Source organism: Haliaeetus albicilla, chromosome 4 (assembly GCF_947461875.1).
Source record: "Haliaeetus albicilla chromosome 4, bHalAlb1.1, whole genome shotgun sequence".
NCBI classification, from domain to species: Eukaryota; Metazoa; Chordata; class Aves; order Accipitriformes; family Accipitridae; genus Haliaeetus; species Haliaeetus albicilla.
The window spans coordinates 35106479-35130678 of record NC_091486.1 but is presented as its reverse complement, the minus strand read 5'-3'; the positions used below and the strand labels follow the sequence as shown (position 1 = coordinate 35130678).

The following is a 24200-nucleotide window of genomic DNA, read 5'->3' as shown; positions in this document are numbered from 1 at the left end:
GAGCCTGTGCGTGGGAGACAAAACCAGCAAGGACTGGGACGAAGAGGAGTGCTTTTCGGTGGGTTTGAGCAGGGAAATGTTCCTGTGGTCCAGCGGGCCAGGCTCACGCCTGCTCGCCGCACGCTCCTACCCCGCACCGTCAATCTTCTGATCCGCAAACAGGCCTTGTGGGTCGGAGAGCTGGGGGCGAGGGCTGAGGAGCAGGCAGCGGCGGCGCAGCCCCCCGCTCCCTCTGCCTCGCCCCAGCCCACCGCTCCGGGCAGCAGACGGTGCCGGCAGGGCCGGCAGCCCAGCGCCGGAGAGCTGCTGCCACGCACCGTCGTCTGCCTCGCTGCCTGCGAAAGCACCGCACTCCCACTCCCATCAATCAGCACAGACCAGGTGCCTGGAAGCATCTCTTGCCAATCGCCTTTTATTACCTTTAAAAAGCCAAGAAACCCAGAACAAGACAAAAACTGAGACCGTGTGAACATCATGCAATGGATTCACTTTAAAGCAGGCTGGGCAGGGGGACGGGACCACAAGCCATGTTAGAGTAGAAGTATTGCTTCACCCGTGTCTGAAGGCCAGACCGGGTGGACTGTCACCGGTGGGGTGGGTGGTGACTGTTGTGAGTGGTCAGACGGATGCTGAAGCAGGAAATGGAAACACGCTCGTGAGACATCATCCCAGGTAACCCCAGATCTGATTCTCACCCAAATGCAATTTCTTACATGGTGATGACAGCGCGAACTACTCCTAACTCTCGTCATGGGTGCTTTCTGCCTAGGCAAAGTCTGTTTGGACAGGAGCGGCACAGTAATGAATACTGTTGCAAGGTTTTTTGAACTCAGTTATGTTATTTAGTGTGACTAGTACTCCGGTAGTCAATTAGCGGAGCAGATGTTATCCAGCAGGAGTGAAGTTACTGCACTCTGCCCTTCAGTCTTGCTCTGTTGTCTTCAAGATTCAGAGCCCAAACTAGAGTAATATTAGCTTCTCGAATGAATATGTTTTGGAGAGTTTCAGCTACCGTGGAAATAACTTTGCATCTTGTCCATCATGTGGATGTGACAAAACACATGCCCTTATTTTCCTAAGGTATAGCCAACATTTGAGTTCATTCCATTTAATGGAGTAGGGTCGCCCATAAAGTTATTCATAAGGTATTTTCTGAGAGGTTTTCACCTTCTTTTTGAAAAAATAAATTATATCAGCATGTTCATGAGGTACAAATGGTGCTGGCATTTCAGCTGTTATTATGTTATTAACTTTTTTAACCTAATAATTTTCAATCAACAGTAAGAAGCAATTTTCACTCACTCCAGTGACCAGAGTTGGAGCTTCTGCAAAGCGTTCTCGTAGAGTTCACCTTGACAGACACCTAATTCCCTCCCAAATCAAAACATTACCCCCGACACTCTCATCGCGGTTACTGAGAATTTCCATTTCCCCTTCGGTTAGGATTTAATTTAGAAGGCAAAGACTTCCTAAGCTATGGGAGAGTAAAGATAGATGGTATGGGAGAAGAAGGCTGATGAAATGTAGTTGACTCCGGATCTGAAATATTTTATCCCTCCTCAATGTAGGTTAAATTATTCTTCACCTTTCCCACATCCATAATTGTCGCTGATCTTGGACCAACTCAAAACCCTACTACTGAGTTCAGTAGACTCAAAATTGCCACTAGAACTGGAAAAAGAAAAAAAAAAAAGAAGAGATTTGTTAGTGTCCATACACAATATCCCAAGACTATACACAGCTATGAGATACAGCAAATTTAAGAAAGGCAATTTTTTTCTCATCACTGAGTATTTATTATATATAACAAATACATGAAAAAGAAAAAACTATATTGTGTGATATAAATAGTTTATTTACATTACAGAAAAACATCAAGACAATGTATACTATTTCAAATATATCCATACATAATCAAATATAGCTGTAGTACATGTTCTCATTGGTGTAGATTACCACAAATGCAAGGCAACATGTGTAGATCTTGTCTTAATCTTTTGTCTATAATACTGTATTTTGTAGTCCAAGCTCTCTGCAGTTAGTTTTGCCATTGTGGAAACATGCGCTCTTTAAATTAACCTTGTCGATGCTCTTGTTGTGTTGTCTGAACTGTAGTGCCCTGTGTTTTGCTTCTGTCTGTGGATTCTGTTGCTCCTGGGACATTTCCTGGAAAAGAGAGTTATGAGAATACATGGCTCTTAACAATGCGTCTGCTCGAGAGGTGGCACGGGCAGCAGGGGACGTGAGGGCGAGAGAGGCATCCTCTGGCCCTCAGTGCGTTTCCTCTTCAGTGAAATGAAGTGGGCTGGCTAATGGCAATGGTACCACAACACGCCCCCCCTCCAAACCCCACAAAACATACTGTAAACAAAAATATGGCAAGGGAAATTTTAAGATTCCTGCTCCTTACTGGTGAGCAGTGGCGGCGGCTCTGCTGCGCTGCGACAGCCCCAACTGCACAGCATCTCTCATCTTCACATAACGGGTTTATTTTCAGCGAGGCACAGGAGGAGGATTTAGGATGGTCTCACGCTCACCTGCTCGGCGTCCCAGGTCTATGAAGTATTTACCAAGTGGATGGGGGGGCTGCCTTTCCGAGGAGCTAAGCATCTGCAGTCCCTATTAGTCTCCATGGAAATGCTCCATGCTCAGCTCATTAGCGAGCAGCTACTTTACTTACGGGTGCCTGCACGGCGCTGCGCTCCTCACACGGCTGCTTGGCTTAGTGCGGACAGCAATCGCACTGGAAAGACCAAAATCTTATTTTCCTTTGGATGGCTGCAAAAGCAAATCTCTTCTGCCTCAGGACCTCACGGTGCTCCTCAGCAAGGGCACGCTTCAACCTTTTACCTGCAGCAGTGTCAGCTATGGGGATGCTACGGAGCGTTTCCCCGCTAATGCAAAGATAATGGCGTGTTTCTGGTTTCCTCCCCTGGAAAGGCACCCTTAGCCAGAAAGCATGGAGAAGTTTAGCCCCAGGTGGAGGCCGCAGGAAGTTCTAAGCAGCTGAAAGCCAAGGAGGTAATGGCAGAAACTGTCGGGCAAGCAGAACCACAGCAGGCTCACCAACACCCACTAAAAACGCTCGCACTTTTTGCAGTTGTGGTACCAGTAGGAAAATGGGGAGCTACAGAAAAACAACCAGCCATAAAAATGGTGCTTTACCCAGGGTGATCTAGTTAACATTTTGCACAGGAGGAGGAACAAGCTATTCTTAATTAATTCGGCCATGCCTTTGTCCTCTTTCTTCAGCTGAAGCTCAGTAGGAGTTTTTAGCCCGGGTGCACCTCATTCTGCCCTCCGCGTGGGCAGCCACACAAGAAAGACTGAAACACCCTCTTGGAGTGGCATGACAGAAAGCCCCACAATACTCCAGACCATACTGACACAGAAGAAAATTCCCTTTGTATCGGGCTAACTTGTTTTTCTATTAAGGAAGGCTTTTAGCGGCACCTTGTGAAACCCTATGGGTTATGCCCTGGAGAAAGCCCACCCTCTCAGTGCACTGAGAGTTCAAAGCACTTGCCTTCAGCTCCATGTCAAATAACTAACAGCAAAATAGAGTGAAATAAATTTTTACTGGCCCTTTAAAATCAAAAAGGCCATTTTTCCCCCCCTGTTGAATGGGAGTGATGCTATAGCTTTGTGACGCCAACTGAAAGGCTAACCAAGAGCATAAGGACTTATGAAGCATTTCAAAACCCTGAAATACAATTATGTAAGTGTCTAACAAAATATGGGTCAGATTGTCCTGACTTGCCTCACTCTTAAGCCAACGGGACCACCCCCTCATGAGAAACTGTATGGCTGTGTGCTATAATTTGCCTTGTTCCTTTCTTGGAAGCAGTAAAGTAGGCTGCTACCATTACTCCAGGAAAAATAAGCCTGCATCTCCAGCGCTCTTGGAGGTTATGGCAGAGCTTTCATTATGAAACTAATGCAGACTTTAGCTGGTCTGTGATTTCATGACAAACTCATTATTCACTGCGTGTTCCTAAAAAGGCGATCAAACTTTCTGAGTGAGTCAGGGAGCCGTTGTTAGCAAACACAGGGCTGATTCACTGAGCCGCATGTCATGTGCACGCTGACAGCCTCCCAGCCCCGACTGTCCCCAAGCAGCCTCTCCTGCCCATTCAGCCGGAGATGGCACAGCAGGACCTCGCAGCGCGCCCTGGGAGACAGCACTGACACCTCGACACGCTGAGAGACAGCACTGCTAAATCCTGCTGCAGCAGCCGGCGGCCACACGGTGTGACCGAGCTACCAGGGGTTCCTCCTGAGTCCCAGAGGATGAGGATTTACACCAGAAGGCATAGCTCTGCTTTGCCCCAGTGCTCAGCCATGCAAAGCAGGGTTTGGGAACCAGGCGTGGGAAGCCCCAGTGGGCACAACCAGACTGGTTTTGTAAGAAACATGGAGGTACCAGGTGGCTGGGGGCTGACCAGGATGGTCAGCAATCCCAGGGGATGCAGCTGTGCATTCCTGGAGAACGGTGGATACCGACTGCTTCAGCTGGAAGCAAGGAGATGAGCATCTCACAGGCGCTTTCCCAAAACCGACACTGGCAGTATCTATACAGTTGCTTAGTCTAGGGTCAAGAGAAGTCAATTCAAATGTAGAGATTACTCCAATTAAGATGATGAAAAAGCATCTTTTAACCAAAAATGCCCATGTTTTAATTGCATAATCCACTACGCTACCAATTGATGGAAGCCTGGGAAGGCCCCAGGACCAAGTACTGACACCACGACTGTTTAAATGCAATGCTATTGCATTTACAGGTAGCCTGTGTCTGAAGTGCGGCTGGGTTTCCTAAGAGGGGCATTGGCATTTAACCAGCTTTTTAGACTTAATCATCTGCTAAAATTGAGTGACAGCTTTTATTTGGTCCTTAAGTCTTTAATCAAAAGTTCTTTGTAGAGCTCTGTGTGTGGGATGCCTTCATTTATGAACACAGCAGTTACATCAATGTAAACTAGGTACTGGAGCACAGGCTGCTTGCCCTCCCTCCATTGAAGCTTGCTCGCAAGCTTGAGTTACTCACAATGTGATTCATAGCAGGTAAAACACATTATGCATTCATTTTTAATCAAGTTATTTCTTCACATAAATAAGCTGCTGTGACTAAACATTAGGGAAGCACTAAAAATGCAAAGCTGTAAAGAAAACTGCTGAGAATCATTATGACACTAGGCCATACCTATATTATTTACCATCCTCCTTCACTTTTATCATTGCTTCTCCTTTGCGTTACCTCTAAGCTAAAAGTCCTTGGGCGTAGGGACTGTGCCTCACGGCTCCACCTCCTTCCCTCTGCACCTCTTGGCCTCTGGTCCTCTAGTCCTCCACCCCAGCCGCCTATTCCCACTGCTGGCACTAGCGATGAGTAGCCAGGTGGCCAACCTCATCAAGGAATTGAGCCACTTAAAAACAAATCATTGGTTTTGTTGGTTGAGTTTTCAGCTGAATCTGTCCCCTGACCGCGTTCGTTGTGTGGCTACAGAAATGCTAATGGTGGCGCAAGAGCACTGGCAGGACCAAGTGCCCAGGAGCCAGGGGAAGGGCCAAGGGCAGACTGCCCCTGTCAGCAGCACAGCTCATTTAGTCAGATTAAAGTGTCGCTGCAACAGTGGCCCTAAAAGTGCCCAGGAATTGCTCAGAGCCTTCCAGCGATGGAGGACACCCTGTAGATTTACACCACTGCACAGGTAAGATTTTAAGAGCAACAACAGTAACGATAGCTAAAAGATTTACAGTGATAGTCTTATGTGACTCAAAGGCAGGGTTTGGACACAGTGCACCGAACTCGTTTGGTAAATTAATTAGGTCAAGCTGCACTGAAACGAGTGGAAAAGAATTTGGCTGCAGTGGCCTCTGAGTGAGTGAAGATTCCCTTCTTTCTCCCAGGATCCTGGTAGGGTGGTTTTAGCACTTTCAAGGTTCAGGGTGCGGAGTTCAAACCAGCACAGTCAGGTTCTCCAAAGCAGATGACTTCAAAAACTCAGTTACTTATGCATATGCTGCCACAATGCTCTCTTGTCATGTGGATTTCTCTTAGGCCACTTAAGAGTACACTTTTGCAAATGTATCTCGAATCATTATGTTGGGATGGAGCATGCTCTGCAGTAATTACATGCATTACAGAAAAAAGTCAAAAGATCATAAATTAACTTGGTTACAAAGTGTGCGGGAAAAAGTACCATCTATGTATGAAAACAGTGTGATGGGTAATTTGCATTACAGTACCAGATCACTCAGAGCACACTGCCTTCATTCTTCATTATAAAGTACTCTGCGTTATTGCATCAAGGTGACAAATCTAGAGTCACTTGACAAAATGATACAGAGCATTTGTTCCATTACCAGCTACTATGCCATCTTCTTTTTCTTACTACACACTACATTTTTGGTTGCTTGAATTACTTCTGTGAATACCACCGTAATCTATGGCCTCACTCGGCATTTACCATTGAGTTGATGGACTTGGCTTGGCCAAAAAAGCAACCACCTTTCATCAGATGGTTTTGTGTTATGCCTTTAGGCCAGGGAAGGGTTTATGATTTTTTTTTTCTTTGCCTTTTCCAGGAACAAATGCTACACTTGTCTTCTAGCCAGGTAGTGCAAGATAGGGACTGAAATATATTAGAGATTTCATTTTCTGCAGAGGTATGATACCTGGCTTTTTTTTTTTTTGTATTTTAAAAAGAAATTTATTTCTAAAAGAGTGATTTATCAGTGCTGCTAGCTGAATTAATTTAACCTCATGATTTCTGAGAGAAGCCCAAAGACGTCTGAAGTTCAGAATTTACCCCAAGCCCTCCCAGAGACAGTAACACAGTTCAGTGGGGAGGTAGAGCAGCACGTGTAGGAGGGGAAGGACTGCATTTACCCCTCTCATTCTGAACTACCCTGGGGCTGTCATTTACATTCAAATAACCCTTTCCTCCTCATTAAAGAAAAAAAAATAAAAATTATATATGGCTTGGTGTGCCACCATCTAGTGAAGACCTTAAATATGTGCGGTACCTTTGAACATGTATACAAGCCTAATGAAATCATTTAATCAACGGGATTGCAAACAGGCTTAAAAGTTTGTATGCTCTGCCTGATTAGGACTAAGGGAATGGGCCCTTGAGGAAACCAGATGGAGATATGATTAGTTTTATTAAGTGTTGATCCAGCTGCTGTATTTATATTCCCCTTATTTATATGAACAATATTTGTCCAAGCATCTGAATACAAAATAGGAAACTTCACTTGCTGTAGGCAGTGTTGCTACCTAAGTTTGATTAAGATGGAAGTAAAACTTCAGTCATAATAATGAAGGAGCACTGCCTGGCTGGACCAGACGATATCTTCTGTTTGTTAGTGAATTAAACAGTGTTTGTTATCAGTAGTGTCACTGCAGAAATCTGTATAATCAGCGGACAAAGCAGGAAAAACAAAAGTCTTTTCTTTTTCTATTGCAAAATACCAGAGATACTGACCTTGTAATACAGAGGACTACAACACAGATGATAGCAATCTGGATGGTTCCAATCACAGCTGCTATTAAGACATACTGAAATCTTACTGGACCTGGAACCACATATAAAACGCTGTAGTCCTTTTTTTCACAGTGTTGTCCAGTATAGCCGGCATCACATCTGAAACAAAAAAATATTTTTTCCAGTTATACCTGCTGCTTTCAAAGAATGCCGAAAAAATTATATCTGAAAAAAAAAATAAATCAGTGGCCTAAGCATAAGCTTATGTGTTTTTTTTGCAGGACGGGCTCCCCAGAGAGAGCACTGGTGCCTCCTCGACCTCTCAGAGGGAAGACTTCAGGACCTCAGCATCACCAAGGTCTGTGAGAGTGGACGACACTGCGATAGTGCCCGGAGGTGCGCAGGGGGCTGGGACTTATCTAGCATCAAGTGGAACTACTTGCCCGTTGTGATGAGAATCCATTTAGTTCCTTGCACAACATATTTTAGATTTCTTCCTTTCTTTGGGGAGGTGGGGGAGGGTGAAAGCCATCTAGCTGTGGCTCCTTATGCAGATTACCCCTAAGGAGGTGATAAGCAATCATCTAAGCTCCATATGAAATGTGATTAGATGTTCCTGCAAGTGGATACATCATTTACATTTTGTCTGGTTGCTATAAAAAACCTTCTGTTGATGCTGCAACCATCCACCCTAATGCCGCCTGCTGCGCTGCTCACCGGTTCCCATCCTGCAGCCCGACATCTCCTCTCTGTGATTTTGGGGAACAAGCAGTGGTTTTCCCATTTTAGCTCTTGCCTTGTTTCCCCTAAAAAGCCCAAGCAAGAAAATGCAAAAATCCAGGTCAATGGCAGCAGCAACCATAAGAGACCGAGCCAGATTGCTTGGACTCCTCTCAGAAGTGTTAGTGGCGCATTAACCCTGAAGGGTTAAGCCTTGAGCTTCCACCTTTTTCCTCTCCTGCATTCCCCCAGCAGCCAGCAGCTTGAGGAAAGGACATTTTCCAGCTGAATGGAGAACCTAAAATGCAGCAGCTTGCAAAGAGCAAAATGTGCCCTGGCTGTTTGTGGGAGCTGGGAGAAGCTGGCTTAAGGATCTGCCCTGGGGGAGAAGTCTGCTCCGTATCTTTTCTCTCCCAGTCCAATGTCCCAGGCAAAATGGTGCTTCACGCGTAATAGTCCTTTTCTTTGCCAGCAGGCCTCTGGTTGGACTTCAGAAGTAATATCCCCACCTCTGCAGGGAGGCATCTGCTGCAAAACCGTGTGCTTTCACTGTTACTCCTCCTCCCCACCTTAACCTCCTCCAAAGCCACCTCCTGCATGAAGGAGCCACCTTTGCCCCAGCTCGCTGCCCCACAAGCGTCACTCCTGCCATAGCAGGCACATATCCCTGGCGGCACTCCTCTCCTCCTCCTCCTCCTGAGGAGGCTACCTAGCGGCTGCCTGGGCACTTTCTGAAGTGCTTTGTAAGATCTATCTAAATATAACTGAAGGTTACTGAATGTTTTTACAATCAATTAGCGTTGTGTGTAACTCAATACACTTTTGCCACACAAAATGAGGACTTTCTGAATAATTTACGTCTAATGGGTTTTGTAGCACAAAGGGCCATGGTTACCATTAGTTTCTATAGTTTATCTAGATTAAGTGGTTTTGCAAGTCAATATTTTCATGTGTTTAGCCTTTCCTCCTTGGTAGGAGAAGGGTTACCTGCAAGACGGTTCCAGCATGTTAGTGGAGTGCTCACACTTGCCATGCATGCAGAAGCCATTGTAATGCTCTGGACAAGGGATGTAGATCCCTCTTGCACTTTCTTCCAGTTTATTTGCATTCTCTGTGAACACAGGTGAAGGGAACATTAACCTGACAATGCAGGATAAGGTGGAATGATGGATAGAACTCAACGTATAAAAGAAAGGAAAATCAGAAGAACAAGACGTGAAAGATGTTGTTTATGGGAAGCAAGAGCAAGGGTTTGCACCTTGAAACAGGTAGGCCAATGTAGATGCAAAGCTTTGCAAGGTTTTCTGTCATTCTTTTGCATATCTAATTCCTGTCAAGTTACAGCAAATGAGATACCAGGAAAAATAATTTGACTATTCAAAAACTGATTACAGAATAGCACATGAAAAATGCCTGATCATTTCTGTTACCCTCTGCAGACTGTTTCCTCACACCCAGGCAAGGCTAGGAGAAAGGCTCTGGATATTTGCATGTAATATACCATTACAATACATTTGGTCATTCAACAGAACATATTCAGAAAGAAAATTTTATGGCTGAAGTAGAGGAGCTGAAGTTTATCATCAGTGCTGCACGCCTGTGCCCTGACCTCCTCCCCATCCCACAGCACGGGTACCTCTGAACTAGTCTGACTTTCTGTGCCTGCTTGTGCAGCTGTTAAATAGTCACTGAGACTACAAATCCTGGAAGATACTTCCCTCCATGTAGCCAGGAAAATGTAGGCTTCATTTTGAAACAGGTATGTGCTCAACATTTACATCACGGGCTGAAATGCAGAGCGTTACTTGCAATAAACTCACATGAATATTGTAGGCCACTGAGGTATTAATTAACCAGGTAATTTTGGCAAATTCTTCCATTTAATCAATACTTATGATATCTCAAATGGTAAAAATCCTTTTTCTGTGATAGTATCAACTAGCCACAATTAATTAAAAACAGAAGAAGAAAATCTCATGATAGATGTCTGAGGAAATGTAGTTTGCACACAAATAAGTTGAAGCGTTTGTATCTTCCAAAGGAAGTCCCCAAGTGTTATGAAACAATTGCAATTTGTTTTCTGCCTCCAAGCCAGTCATGCCAGCAGTAGGTATGCTTAGGTATTATCCCACCTTTGGGAAAGGCGTGTGCGGCAGATCCAAGATTCAGATTTTCATAATGAATTTCTTTCCTGTCACTGTTGTCCAAGGAGAGTTTTAAGAGTCTCTAACAACTTGCACTAATAAAGTTGGTTATATTGTCCTTATGCTAAAACAGGCGAGGACAAGCTCCCAGCAAACGAGAATGACAGGGCAACCTCTACATCCCTGTAGACAGCATTAACTTCTCTTTCATTGTTAGGACCTTCAGAACCTCTGCACTACGGACCATTATTGCATCTTTTTAAATGCACATATGTTGAAGACAAACCTGTCTGCCTCTCCTGGTTCCCTGCTTACATTGGGATATCTGTGCAAGGCTGCCATGAAGGCTGTTAATGACAACGCAGTGCAGAAGCGGGCATCATGGTGCAGTGACGATTCCTGGGCTTGGGGCTGACAGCGGTCTCTGGGACAGCACAGGATGGGCTGACAGGAGGCATGTTATAGACATGGTATAACCTCCTCTGAGACCTTGCCCAGGAATTTCTGCTACTGGAAAGAGGTGGGAGCAGAAAGTCCATTTGGTCTGGTGCTAAACATTTTTGGTTACCTATTACCCTCTAGGTGAGACACTGGCTACCAGCATGTGAAATATATACATAGAGAGTTATGATCTCACCAGGACTTCATGTATGTTCCTTTTTTCCACCTGGAAATCTTCCCAGAACAGAAAAAATGTGTGCGTGATGTGTGTCAGCTATCAATGGACTTGCCCAGTGCACACAGACAGATCCCAATGTGCTTGGGACTTGTTAGACTCCATACCCATGTAGTGATCATCTATGCACCATGCCCGATGTTTTGTGGGTGTGCTGGACCGCTGCTATGGTCCACATACAAATATATTTCTGTCCAGGAAACTGCAGCAAGAAATATGGGATCCTTATTAATACACATTTTTTCTATTGTGGAAAATATTATGCCATTTCCTCCAAATCCTCCATTATCAAGAGGAAGTTTGCTTCCTTTCTGAAGAACAGGAGACTGCTCTGTGCATGTGTGTGTTTGTGTGTGTATCTCTGATCGTTCCTTCGCAGGTACCAAGATATCACTGCGATGTCCGTGCGCCACCACCAACCAGTGTGAGAATCCCTCCTCTCTCAGATGAGCCAGCAGTGTTGCTAAAACGGTAGGATACCATTTGGTTTCTATTTTTTAAAGGCACGCTTCAGGATGGTGAGGGAAATTGTTACTTTCAGGACAGACTAATCTGCCAGGACTTGAAAAGAGGACCAGGACCTCTCCCAGACTTGCAGATGCTCTCTGTGTGTGTAGGCTGTAGGGCTGGTAAAAAGAGGAAAGATTTTTCCTCCTCCTGCAATCATGTGGGTAGAAACCGTGTTTTCTTTAAAAAGGTCTTTTCTTTAAAAGGCATAGTTTAAGTAAATCTAGGATCCTGCAGATCTTGTAATTACACCTCTAAGTGTAATGTTATGATGAAAAATGCTTTACTGAATCAAAAATGAGATGGCCCAAGCTTTGCTAGCAGTTCATACGATAAACGCTTCATATGGGAACCCTTGTCATCTGGCTTGGAAGAAACCACAAAACTTAGACACGAATTGTCTGTAGTCCCTCATTTTGACTGATGACTCCTCTAAAAGAGTTAGAGATTGAACATAAAGGAAGAGAGGGGAAAAAAACCTTGTATTTAGTTTGATCTGCCATTTTGGTCATTTGAACGACAGACCACAATGAAAGCATCATTCACGTCAGAAAATAAGTTCCCCTCCTCTTGCAGCACATTTTGAATTCACCCCAAATAACCCCCCTGCCTCAAAACAGGTTATTTTTCTCATTACACAAAACATCTTTTCAGATTCAAAATAGAGACCCAAACACCAAGATATGCTTTAAAAGTTCCTTTATGTTAAAGCCGATTGCTCTCTTTCCCGAAGGATGTGAGCACTTTTCAGCAATCCAGCCATCGATGAGATACTGTCATGAATGAATCACAGGGTTTACATCACTATGAAACAAGAACTATAAATCATTTCTAAAAAGAGAGGATATGAATAAAAAAAAAGTTTAAATTATGAATCAAATAAGAACTGTACAAAGTTTAAAAAAATAAAACTAAATGAAATAAATTAAGACTTCCCCCCTTATTATAATCTCGGATAATTTATAAATTCAGTACTGGAGGCAATCTGCACTAATCAGATTATAGTATCACTAAACTAAGGAGCCCCTCTACCCCACCAACCTTATGCCTACAGAGAGTAAAGCTTAAATACAAAGTTACCCACTTTTTTCCAAGCACAGCAGATTAGTATTCATAAAGCGATGACAGAGACCAAATTCAAAGTTAGTCAGGTTTCAGTAATGTTGAATTAAGTAGCTCCTCTTCAAACATTAGACTTGCTGCATTGTTATTTACAACTATGTGTGCAAGTTTTATTTGCACGAAAAAGACAGATCTGTGCCTTTTTGTGATGGCTGGAATTTGAGACAGAAGCTGTAAAGCCTAAAGATAAAAATTGGACCGACTGGGTCAGTCTCTCCTATCTGGACAAACATAATTCCCGCCACATTTCTCAGAATTGTTCTCCTTTTTATTGTAAAAAGAAATACATCTTCACCCTCCAGATCAACTGCATTTAGAAACATTTTTCTTGAAGCATTTTTCTGATAGAAAATGTCACTTTGATGAAGCCAACATCTTTTGCATTTCTGCAACATTTTTTGCATCTTTAGCCTAACATGGCATTTCATATTGTTCACATCTTTTGTTAGTGCCAGAACATGACATGATAGCCTATCATATAAGATATACTAGTCAAAACAGATTATTTTTAAATGCATTGAGGACAGACGCTACTTTGTGTAGACTGAAACAGCTTATCATCTTGCTTACTAGAAGAGTCTCCCAGTTGAACACTTGCTCTCCAACCTTTCTGTGGATGGCAGGGAGATGCCAAGACGATGAGCTATTTTGCTGGGGTAAGAAAATGGATGCTGAAAAGTTATCCAGTGCGACTGACCACCCACTCAGTGATCTTGCTTTTCCTGATGGATTATCTTCTGAAATGTTAAATAAATTATTTAAAGCTATCTTGTCTAAATTCCTTAGTATCTATGGGTGTTCCCATCTTCTGTTAAGAAGGAGTGGAAGAATTATTTCAAATATATTTTGTATTCTTTTTAATTTCTGGTTTAGCTATATGCCTTTTCTTCAGTTTTTGGAAGCGGAATGTGCACCATTAGGCTTCTCAGGAAAATAATTCAGTGAAGGCTGAAATTCAAAAGCCAAAACAGCCTGCCTAGTTGCAGGACCTGACTCTGCAAGTGATGAAAACAATGCAGCCAGATTCTTCTCTGGGCAGCCCTCACCGGTCCCCAGCTCTCATCTGGGCTAGTGTGGATCTTCTGTTACACAACTGAACATGTGGAGTAGTGCTGCTGACAAACGAATAAATCCATTAGTGCCCTTGATGAGGATTATATGAAGTACTGCCTAGAGTGCCCAGCAAATTCTTTCCAGACGTAAGTTCCTGCAAGCCACTTTGGATAAATTAGATAAAAATCTAGGCAAAAAAAAAGGGTTCTTACATTCAAAAATTGACTGTCAGGCACTTCACAATCAGTTCTGCAGGGCTGATAATTCTGTCATTCTTTATGTTTGAATCAGTGAGACCTTCCAGGTGATTTCAGGCAAGCAAAGTAGAGGCCCACAGCCTGTAAATTCTCATGTTAGCATTTTCACTGTTGTGCAGCGTGTAATGTTGGAGCTTATGGAAAGAATAACTGATAGATTATGCCCATATAAGAAAATATTGGCTCATTTACGTTGTCAATACCTAGTGTACAGTCATCACTGGACCAAGGGAGGTCCTGAAAATATACATATATACACATATATTTCATCAAATAAGGGATGAGATGGTGAATGATGTGCAGCAGAAGCTATTTTGACACCTATCTCGTTGGAAACAGTGGTTAAGGAGAATTGACTTACATAATAGTTTAATCTTTTAATACCACTGAAGTCAGTCAAATTTGCAGCTGAAAGCTCTTGCTGATATTGAGGTAGTGACTCTTTACACATCACATTATCAGAGGATTTATAAAGGAGGGAAGGGATTCTTGGGTCAAATGTATGTCCTTAACCTTTTTCAACCCCTTTTGGAAGTGTGTCCCCCCCACTCCCTTTACCTTCTTGGCAGCTTTCCCAAAGATATGCTGCAGAGCATAGCATTGGGAACTCACTTAACAAAGCTCTTCTGCTCTGCTTGATAGAGACTTGGTGTGGCAATTCTTATATGAAATAAAAATATAGGCCCAGAGAGTATCAACCCGTGGAGCAAAGGTAGAGGACGCCCAGAGTTTAGTGGAAGAGCTTCAGTGATTGACTAGGGGTGGGAATCTGAATCCTGTGGGTGAGCCTAGGGACGGTTTACATTACTTATCTGCAGTCTTCACAGAGTCAGCAACTGCTGCTCTTTTGGGGTAAAAGGGAGCTTCCTCAGCCCAGGAACGGTTCGAAGGTCCCTCTGCAAAGTCAGGAGGAATGGGGTGGTAATGGTGTTGCTCCCTCTGAAAGTGCAGAATTGCTTTAGCAGGTTTTCTGGTACATTCCCTCCTCTCTAATAGCATCTAGCAGGAACTGAGGTCCCACAGCAACTTATGAGGATGAAGTCCTTAAGCAGGCTTCCTACTTACTTGTAATGAAGAACTGTGATGATAAATCCCAGCTCAGACCCAGCTCTGATGAGAGAAAAGAGATTTCTCCTGCGTCTCCGCTCAACAGCTCCAGACACCCTGCCCTTGACAAAGCTGCCAGGAACCACGCTGCCGTCCACCAACACAGCCATACCTCACCACTAACAGCTGCTCAGATCTGACCTATTAATTATCTTGACACAGTATGTTCCCTTCTTTCAAAACCTTTAAAATCTTGCTCTTGATCTTATGAATATAGTGTCTCTTAACAATGAAGAATATGTGTACAAGCAACTCGCCTGAAAATCACTGTTTGGGTGGGCGTTGGAGTGAAAATTCAGAAGGAAGTGCTTGCTGCCGCTCAAGAGGGAGCTCACCAGCCCACTCTCCCTGAGAGCTAGTGGAAAGTGAGACACCAAATGTCAGCTGAAAACGTCTGGCACCACTATGCTGCAGCCCTAGCCTAAATTCATCCTGCAGCCACTCCAAGTACAAACTTCAAGCTAGTCTTTCTCCATAACGTGCACAAAAAATACCCTCCCCATATTAGCTGCTTTACCAAGAGGAAAAAAAAGAAATGAAACTTTGTGAATTAAATTACATTCACTTCTTTTCTCAGGCACAAAATAGGCTTGCTCAACATGGTAATTTATTAATTTTAAATGTCCCTATGCAAATGAGTTCCCTCGAATAAGATAACATCCACTTTCCTTTTTAAAAATAATCTAGTGCTTTTTATGTTTGAGATGATGGCAAGATGTCCTAGTGCACTTGGAAAAAAAAATACTGTGCTCTGTCTTTTGCAGCAATGTATCGTAATTATTCAGCCTGCTGCCATAATTAATAATAGAAACCAATGAATTAAGACACTAATAATCCCCAGATGTTCAAATAGAGAACAAAATACTTTCAGCTTGTCAGCATATATATGTGGGCTATGCTATATATGTTAAAGCTATCTCAGAACTTTTGAAATTGAGAAGCACTTTTATTTACAACATCTGTGAACATATCTTCCTTGTTGGAGAAGACTGCTTGAAATTAGGCAATTTATTAATCGTTTTCCTGCACAATAACAAGACCATTTGTCTACTCAAAACTAAATGTAACCTTTTGCTTTTTACCCTAATTTGTTTTTTCAGTGGCCATAGTCCACCTGTATTCACGGGCTAGGCACAGACGCCTTACCCTAGAGACTGTCTAGACCTCTAGCAGCACAGGCTCCTACATGCACGAGTAGGTGCTACCAAGTAGCTATTGCAATACAAGGTGCAATACAACCCCAAAATAGCACAGCGATACAAGTACACGCTAGCAACCATTGCTCACATGTCTGAACAGGAACACCCAGCGATATTAGCCAAGCTGTAAGAGAAAAGAAAAAAAATGCCATGTGGGCTAATGTGTTGCTCCAAACCAGCATTTTCTCAGTGTTCAAGTGCTCACATTAGACAAAACTCCTCCCTGGGGTGACCGTTTCATTCAGGGAGGTAAAGCAGGCTGTTGTCTCACCTTGTCTGACCTCCTCTGCTTCCCCCCACCCCATTTCATCCACTTAATGCTATCGAGGCCATCAGTAAAAGCAGCGGTCGCTGTTGTTTAAAGCAGATGCTGCACAAGTGCCTCCACACTTGATTTGAGGACATCAAGAGATGACGCACTGACGTCTTCCTTCAGCAGCTTCATGGAGCGGTTCATCGCCACGTGTGAATGGCACCTGCCTGCCTGCCTCCCAGTCTGGTAGACTGGAAAGGTCTTCAGCTCCCCATGTCACCTCTGTGTTCCCATGTCATCTCTGTGTTAGCTGTCACTAAGTCATCTCTCAATACTTTTGTGGATAAACTGCACAGACGCAGCTCTTTAAGACCGCTGCTGAGGGGGCTGGTCTCGAAGCCTGCAATCATTGCTATGGATGTGATTTAATGATGTGGGGCCGTACTGTGGATTTATCAAAGCCCTGGGTAAAGGGGCCCTTACAGTTTGTGCTTCCTTCTTTTGTGCGAGGATTGAATAAATCTGTGTTAACCCCATTCCTAGAATAGATTAAATCCCTCTTTGTGCTAACTCAGCTAGTCTTTGTTTTTGGCACGCCGCTGATGTTCCCTTCACTCAGATCCCCCTGTCAAGAGAGATGCTGCCGGCCCCATGGGAGCGGCTTTCTCCCCCTTCAGAAACCAGCCATATAAAGGAATAAAGTCATAGTTTTTCTCCTTGCGTATGATCTCCTTAGACAGCTCATGACAGAGCCCTTAGAGGATGAGTTAACCTTATTATTATTGTAATTCTCTGTTGAAAAAAAGTTGGTGTCAGTTTAGAGATTTGTGAGGTTCTCTCCAATTAGGCTGCGTGCCTGAAGGCAGAGGGGCGAATGCTGTATCCATCACACGCAGCACGGCACAAGCAGAGCATGTGTCACCCCTCTGTGAGAAATTCCTCCCAACAGGGCGCCTGACGGCTCGCTTTCCCTCCCATCCGCCTCTCCTCGAGCTACTCATTAGTGCCAGTGCTGGAGGGGGTAAAAAATGGACAGTGGGAACCGGACCAAGGCTCCTCTCTATGTCCTCCTCTCTGAAAAAGTACGCTTGAGAATTGCAATTTACTTTTTAATACCAGATTAAACAGAGATGGAAATACCATCCCAGTACGTGGATGTTAGCAGCAGCAGATGCTTCTTTATATGACCAACTTATGTCCCCTTCAGAGCAAGCAGGTATGGATCTACAGAACGAGGCAGATGGTGGCTAGGAGGGATGCTGACATAGGAAGCATCTCTACGTTCAGCACCATCTTCTGGGGCACAGGCGCCAGACCATCGGCCCTACCGCACAGCCCCATGCTGCACGTACACACGCTTCTTCCTAGCAGCAAAACGAAACAGCAGCTATTCACAACTGTTCCTGGTCTAACATGCAGCGACACAGCAATATTGGTTAACTTAGTTAAGTGGTGATTAAGGAACAAAACTCCCTGAACTTGACCAAGTGGTGTCCTGCTGTTTCTGCTTTGTGTGCTACTATGCAATTTCTGTATCAAAGCGGCCTCGCTAGTGCAGGACTCAGAGAGTGGCTTATTTATATGTAGATGTGGCTAGATGACATTTCCAAATGCCATACATTTGCATATGAAGGTTCCACTTTTTTTCCTCACTTCGAGTAAACAGAGTCTGCTGTGACTCCAAAGCAGTGCCTTCACTCAATTGGAGCTTTCTGAGAACGATCCTTCTTAAGAAGCTCAAAAAAACCTGAAACACCTCATTTTCATAACTTGGCAACCTTGGCTATCAATAGTTTCTATGGGCAGGTCTTTTGATTTATAGTTGTATCTTCGATACCAAACTGAGCACAGAGAGCAAAACTGCAAGACCTTAAGATTTCATATGAAATGGCTACAGATAATCTGCAATACAAATCAATATTTGCAAATAGGCCTCAGACATATGATGGAAGCTTGTGGTCATCCTAAAAAAGGCTGTGGGTCACATTCATTATAGCTATGAAGATGGTATTGATTTTTGTCACTGATCTTTCAGTTGAAAACAAGAGCGGGAGCTTGTTGCAAGAGCTGCTGAGGAGCTCCAAAACTGCAAACCTAACACAAAACCACAACCTTATGTAACATCGGGAAAGCCAAGTGGACATTATATATTCAGCTTTCTCGTCAAAGAAAGATAAGGCTGAAGCAGATGGTATGTGGGCAAAGTTTCAACCTGAATACACTACCTTCTAAAAACCAACAGCACTAGGAAACCAGCCCAGTTCTGTGGCATGAGGCGGACGAACATGCTACCTGCACATTAAAGAGCCGCCCGATGTGGTGCCTCGAGGATGTGCTACAGAGGAGCTGGAAGAGCTTCCCGTTGGCAACGTGTGTACGGAAAAACAAGAATCTCAACACCTCTCACGTACTACCTAGCCTGAGTGGTATGAATTATGTGTAATACACAGATCGAGCCCCATCCTCGTACACATTTGTGCTGGGATGCGCAGCCAAGGGTGTGCGCTGAAGGAAGCAGTCTTTTGGTGTCACCGGGCGGCGTGGGAGTGCTGATGGCATGCAGAGCGGATGGCGGAGTCGCCAGACATCAGCTATCCTCCTCTGTCATAGCTCAGCCATGCTCCACGGCTGCGAGCAGACCTCCTCCACATCCCCGCAACCCCATGGGTGGGCAAACGCCAAGGTGAGGACGAGCCGCTCCCTCGACCCCTGCTCCACCTGCTGTCGGAGGACCACGACAGGCGCTTCCCGACTGCGACAACAGGCAAAACCACCCCTTGGGAGTCACCATACCATGACTGTGGTCTTAGCTGATGGAGTTTCACCCATCTGCCACTATGTTTCTGAAGGACTTCATCCGCCTTCCCTGACAACTGGTAGATAGCATCAAATATGACAAATGGCATGAGGTGCCAGAAAGCTGATAAATACTTTTGATATGGCCCTAAAAATAGTGAAGGGATATTTGTACCCTTCTGACACTTTTCAAAGAGTAGATGGATATGCATGACCTAAGTTTTAAGACAGGTGTCAAGAATATTGATGTGTGGAGGGAGCAAGATCATTTTGCTGGCACCTCCCCGGGGGACAGTCGCATGACTAACGATGTCTCCTGTCCCCCAGCCACGGGTGTGCGGGGAGGGGGCTCGGGGACGGCTGTGCCTTCACTGCCCATCTGGAAAAAAAGGATTCGGCTTGCCAGTGCAGCTCTGCCCACCTAGGACATACCTTTTCCTCCATGGGGATGATGAAATGGGAGAAATGAGGTGTGAGTGCTCTCAGTGCCTGGTGGGACTCTGCGTGGCTGGAGGGCAACATGGCTCACACTAGGGTAGGCTGCGACCGGCTGCAACTGCTGTATGGCTCTGAAGGGCTATATGGAAATTCAACTGTCTAAGGACATCTTTCATAAACACAGTGGGATAAAGTATGCATATGTTCTGACAGAAGAAAATGCTAGATTGGGTAAGAGTTACGAACAACAATTTTGGCGCAGATTTGTTCTGGAGGACTAGTAAAACAGGGTGTTGTAGTCCCCTAAGTTATGGCCTTGCAATTGCCACCAGGCTAACTCATTCTCCATACAGATCAAGCCCAGTGTGTTTCTGGGAGTACACCTGTAAATTTAACTTAGTATTTCCAACCCATCTCTGGAAATATGGAAGTCAAATACAGTTTTTTCCTCTCCCCTCCATACCCTACAATCATGTAGACTCCAAAGGTCTCCAATTCATACATGCAATCCCAGTGTCCTGAAGTTATTCCCTCTTTGACACCTATGCAGATGGCTGGCAGGAATTTAAGCACTGATGCAACTAGAGGCTCTTCCAATTTTTAAGGGCTACATTGATAAAAATTGCTTTTAAGCAATTTAACTGTGGATTAACAAAGCATGTTTCCATGTTTGTGTGGAGATGCACTTATCATCTGCATTTACCTGATCATATTCAGAGGAACATGCACATCTTATGTAACATGAAGCTGCATTTTCCATCAATCCTCACCCTGACTCTTCAGCTATGTGAGTGGCTTTTACTGGCAGAAAGATTGGGCAGGCTATCAATGAAACAAAACAGGAGCTTCATTTTGAGAAACTGCTGCAAATAAAAGTGCACCCTAATCCAATTACCAGGCTGTCCCCTAATTCCAACAGGAACTCCAGGTCCGAATGGATTGTTTTCTGCGGAGATCAATGGATGGCAAGAAGCAGTATTTGAAAAGGTCTCTGACTTATATTTAGGCCTGCCAGCACAACATTATAAGAATTTACTTTTTGGTTGCGCACTTCAAACAAACTCAAAAAATTACAACTGAAAGCAAGTATGAATGGCAAAAGTGCCAGAGATGTTTGATGGAAAGCACAGAGATGGAAAGGTTACTCAGGTATGTGACAGCACAGACAAGTAGGTCAGGGATGTCATTTTGGCCACAAGGCATCTCCTTCAGTCCTTTAGACAACCTGAAGGTTTTGCACTAATTTTATAGTCAGTTTTGATTACTAAAAGCAGTCTTTTTTTTTTTTTTCCCCTTTTTTTGGGGGGGGCGCATGTTGGTAAGGTGCTGCCAAACTGGAGTGTGACACCCATTTGGCTCCCTTCCCTCCTTTTTTTTTTTCCAAGGTAGCATCTGTGCTTGTAAAAACATGCTGCCCAAGAGAATTAATCCAGGAAAATGAAGAAAGAGCTGCAGAATTTGGGGCAAGTGTGTGTAAGAAAATAGGAGACTGAAATAAAAATACATAATTCCTATATGTGGTATTTTTGAATGCTTCCTGAATCACATGCCTGGCACATCCTTTGTGCATATCTTGGTTATTTTAGTTGCCAGAACATGACCCTGAATGGCCTGTGACTACTCAGAGATATGACTGTTGTTGGCTAAAAGTGTGGTTTCAGTCATGCTTTTTGCTGCTTTTGTTCAGGCTATTCAGAACAGTAAATACATTTTATTGCCATGTAGCAAAACTGTGATCGCTCCTCCAGAAAAAGCAAAGCACTACACTTGCTGAGGGATGAATCCTGCTCAGTCTGTCTCTATTTTTACTCACCTGTCTCCCCTGAGTGAGTCCTGCATTGTAAAACTGTGATGGCAATGGGTCCACACAGTCTACAACTTTGCTTTCTGTATCTGCCCAGTTCTATTGTTAAAATCTTTTGTGGCTGCTGAGAGGATCAGTTTTTAGCAGACTATACGTTAGAAATTCCTACTCAATAATCAGGAGTTCAATATGTTTCCTTTCCCGTGCCTGAAGCTAGAAAGATATCCCTTACTATTCCTAATTTTAAGTGTAGGAGAAAATGGTAAAACAATATAAAATGCCGCTGCAACAAAACCTGCTATATTCTTTTATTTAATTTCCCAAAGATACACTTTGTTTCCCATCTGTCATGAAACTCGGCAATGGCAGGACAAAGCCAAAACCTTTGCATGTTCTTGGTTTTGCAAGAAAAGGGTCTAAATTGCACCGTACAAATTTAAGCTTTTTGTCTATTATTCAAATACCGAAGGTCTATCAGGCAGTAACTGGTCTCTGAGATGCAGCGAGGAGACCACCCAGCACTGCAGAACATACTTTGCGCCTATCAGGAGCTGAGAGAGACCCCTCCAAGGCACACATAGCACTGAAGACACGGAGCCACCACCTCTTGTCTGATGAGTGCAAACTCTTCCAGAAGCACAATGTCCTTGAAGTGACTTCTCCATTGACCCAGCTCAGACTCTGTCTGCTGACATAAGCCAACTGCAGACTGTCACTAGTTGCCTTGTGATGTCCATCTCCCATCCAACTCTTTTCTTCAGACCCCACAGCTCTCCCCACCTCTACATGTCGATGTATTTTGGCGTGACAGGACACAATGTGAGCGCAGAGCTTGCCCTGCTATTTCTTTCCATAAAGAGCAGAATAGCTTCTCTACACCACAGAAGTCCTGAGATTCATCACTGGTCACACAGCCCATTTTGAAGCACAGCCAGAAGAGTCTATTAAGAACATCTTTTTTATAAATGAATACCTGCATTTACTGTTTTTATATGCCTGCACCCATTATTGTCTTACAGAAGTGTCACAGAAGTGAGCTGTAGAGATGGCATTTGTGTAAATAAAGGGTTTGGTATTTTATCTCAGCGCTCACTCCTAGAGCTAATATTCAAAGTGGGAGAAGCTGAATGGAAACCAAGGGGCAATTTTGGGAAATGGAAAATTTGCTAAGAATAAAAATGGATGAAAAAGCCATACAGAGACATCACAGAGCCATTAAATTCAATGGCTGTTCTGCCATTAGCTTCAGCGAGGCCAGAATTTTACCTACTGCCTCTTTAAATCTTATGCACTCTTATAACAGTATTTTAAACCAAACAGCTGACATCCTTCTGCCCAGCCAAGGCCCTTTAAATCACTGAAATGCAGGATGGAAAAAAATCTGCAGTGCCAGATGTGTCTAAAAACAGTCACAGTTCTTGTTGAGGCAATCTGCAGAGGAAAATGTTTAGCATATATCATGCCTGACAAGACACTAATAGTTTATCAGTTTTGATATTATAGACTAATATCAAGCCCTTCGATGGCTACTTCATTTGCAGAGCACACAGAGACAGGCTAGACTTCTCCTACTTGATTTTAGAACAGTGTTTTTTATTTAATCCTTTCCCATCCTAGCTAGATGGAAGTACACGTCCATTATTAAATGAAATTGTAAGTGAAATACCCCGGGGAGGGGGTGTTTTTGATGTACACCTGACACAGCTTTAAAGCTACAGACAAAATAAAAGAGGGAGATTAAAACCATAGGGATGGTTTTAATTTTTTTTTCCCTCCTGAAAAATATTTTGCCATTATGTAATGCTGTCTAAAATGGCTAAGGCTGCTGATAGCAGCAGTAGGCAAAGAAGTGCATTTCGATTCAGTGCTGATAACACTCTGAAATGCACTGCCACTGGTTCTGTAATAGCACATTTCGTTTACAGCTGTTGTATTTCCAGGAAGAGAGTTTCACACTAACTTAACGCTCATGGGTACATGGTAAAATGACAGCCCAAGTGTGTAAGAAGTCACCTTGTTAAGCAGGTAAATGCTGCTTTTCAAACCTGAGTTATTAAGAGCACTTCCACTTGCTCAGTGGTACAGATGTGCGCCTCAAACTGCCAAGGCGAGGTTTCTCCCGAATACAGAGAAATGCTTCTATGGACAGAAGTATGGGAGAAGGTATAGCTGATATTCAAAATGCTGCATCTCCCATAGAATTTCCTACTTCCTATAAAGCATTTCCATTTTTCTTAAGTAACAAATTTCTGTCACTAGTGGTTACAGTGTCTCATACACTAAATGTTAAGAAATACAAAAAGAATAGTTATGTTGCATTGCTCGAACAATCAGTACAAGATGTGGGTTTTAGCAGATGCATTCAATGAAAAGATGTGGAACCATCAGCAAAGTGAAACTGATGTGGCAAGATACCTGTCTGTCTTTACTCAAATCTATTCAACTAGGCAAAAATTGCTACTTGTCTCCATGTAGTCTAATTCTGAAGGTCTATTAAAAATAAATATACCAGCTCCTTCTTTTCTTCCCCAACTGTATGTCTTTTCATTCTACCAGAAGCACTTATACTTCCTGAGTCTAGGTGAAAGCCTTTGTTATTTTAAGGCTCAGGTTACCATTTCATGTGCCTAAATGATC

General features: G+C 43.7%; 1 protein-coding gene and 1 long non-coding RNA gene across 3 annotated transcripts in view; one reads left to right on the top strand and one right to left on the bottom strand.

Annotated features, from left to right (window-relative positions):
- Positions 1-394: 394 nt before the first annotated feature.
- TMEFF2 (transmembrane protein with EGF like and two follistatin like domains 2) overlaps positions 395-24200 on the bottom strand; it is a 132781-nt gene continuing 108975 nt past the window's right edge. The window contains exons 8-11 of one of the 2 annotated variants that reach the window (XM_069781867.1): positions 9195-9318; positions 7488-7646; positions 2080-2166; positions 395-1671 (exon numbers count right to left, since the gene is read on the bottom strand). In XM_069781867.1, the coding sequence (XP_069637968.1) occupies positions 1575-1671; positions 2080-2166; positions 7488-7646; positions 9195-9318 (467 nt within the window). In that variant the 3' untranslated portion in view covers positions 395-1574. Of the gene's footprint in view, positions 1672-2079; positions 2167-7487; positions 7647-9194; positions 9319-9592; positions 14863-24200 lie in introns of those variants that run through there. The other variant, XM_069781869.1, reaches the window with a different exon arrangement.
- On the top strand, positions 4117-9457 carry LOC138685135 (uncharacterized). The gene is made up of 3 exons (XR_011324397.1): positions 4117-4249; positions 7769-7845; positions 9331-9457. It is a non-coding gene; the product is annotated as an uncharacterized lncRNA (long non-coding RNA).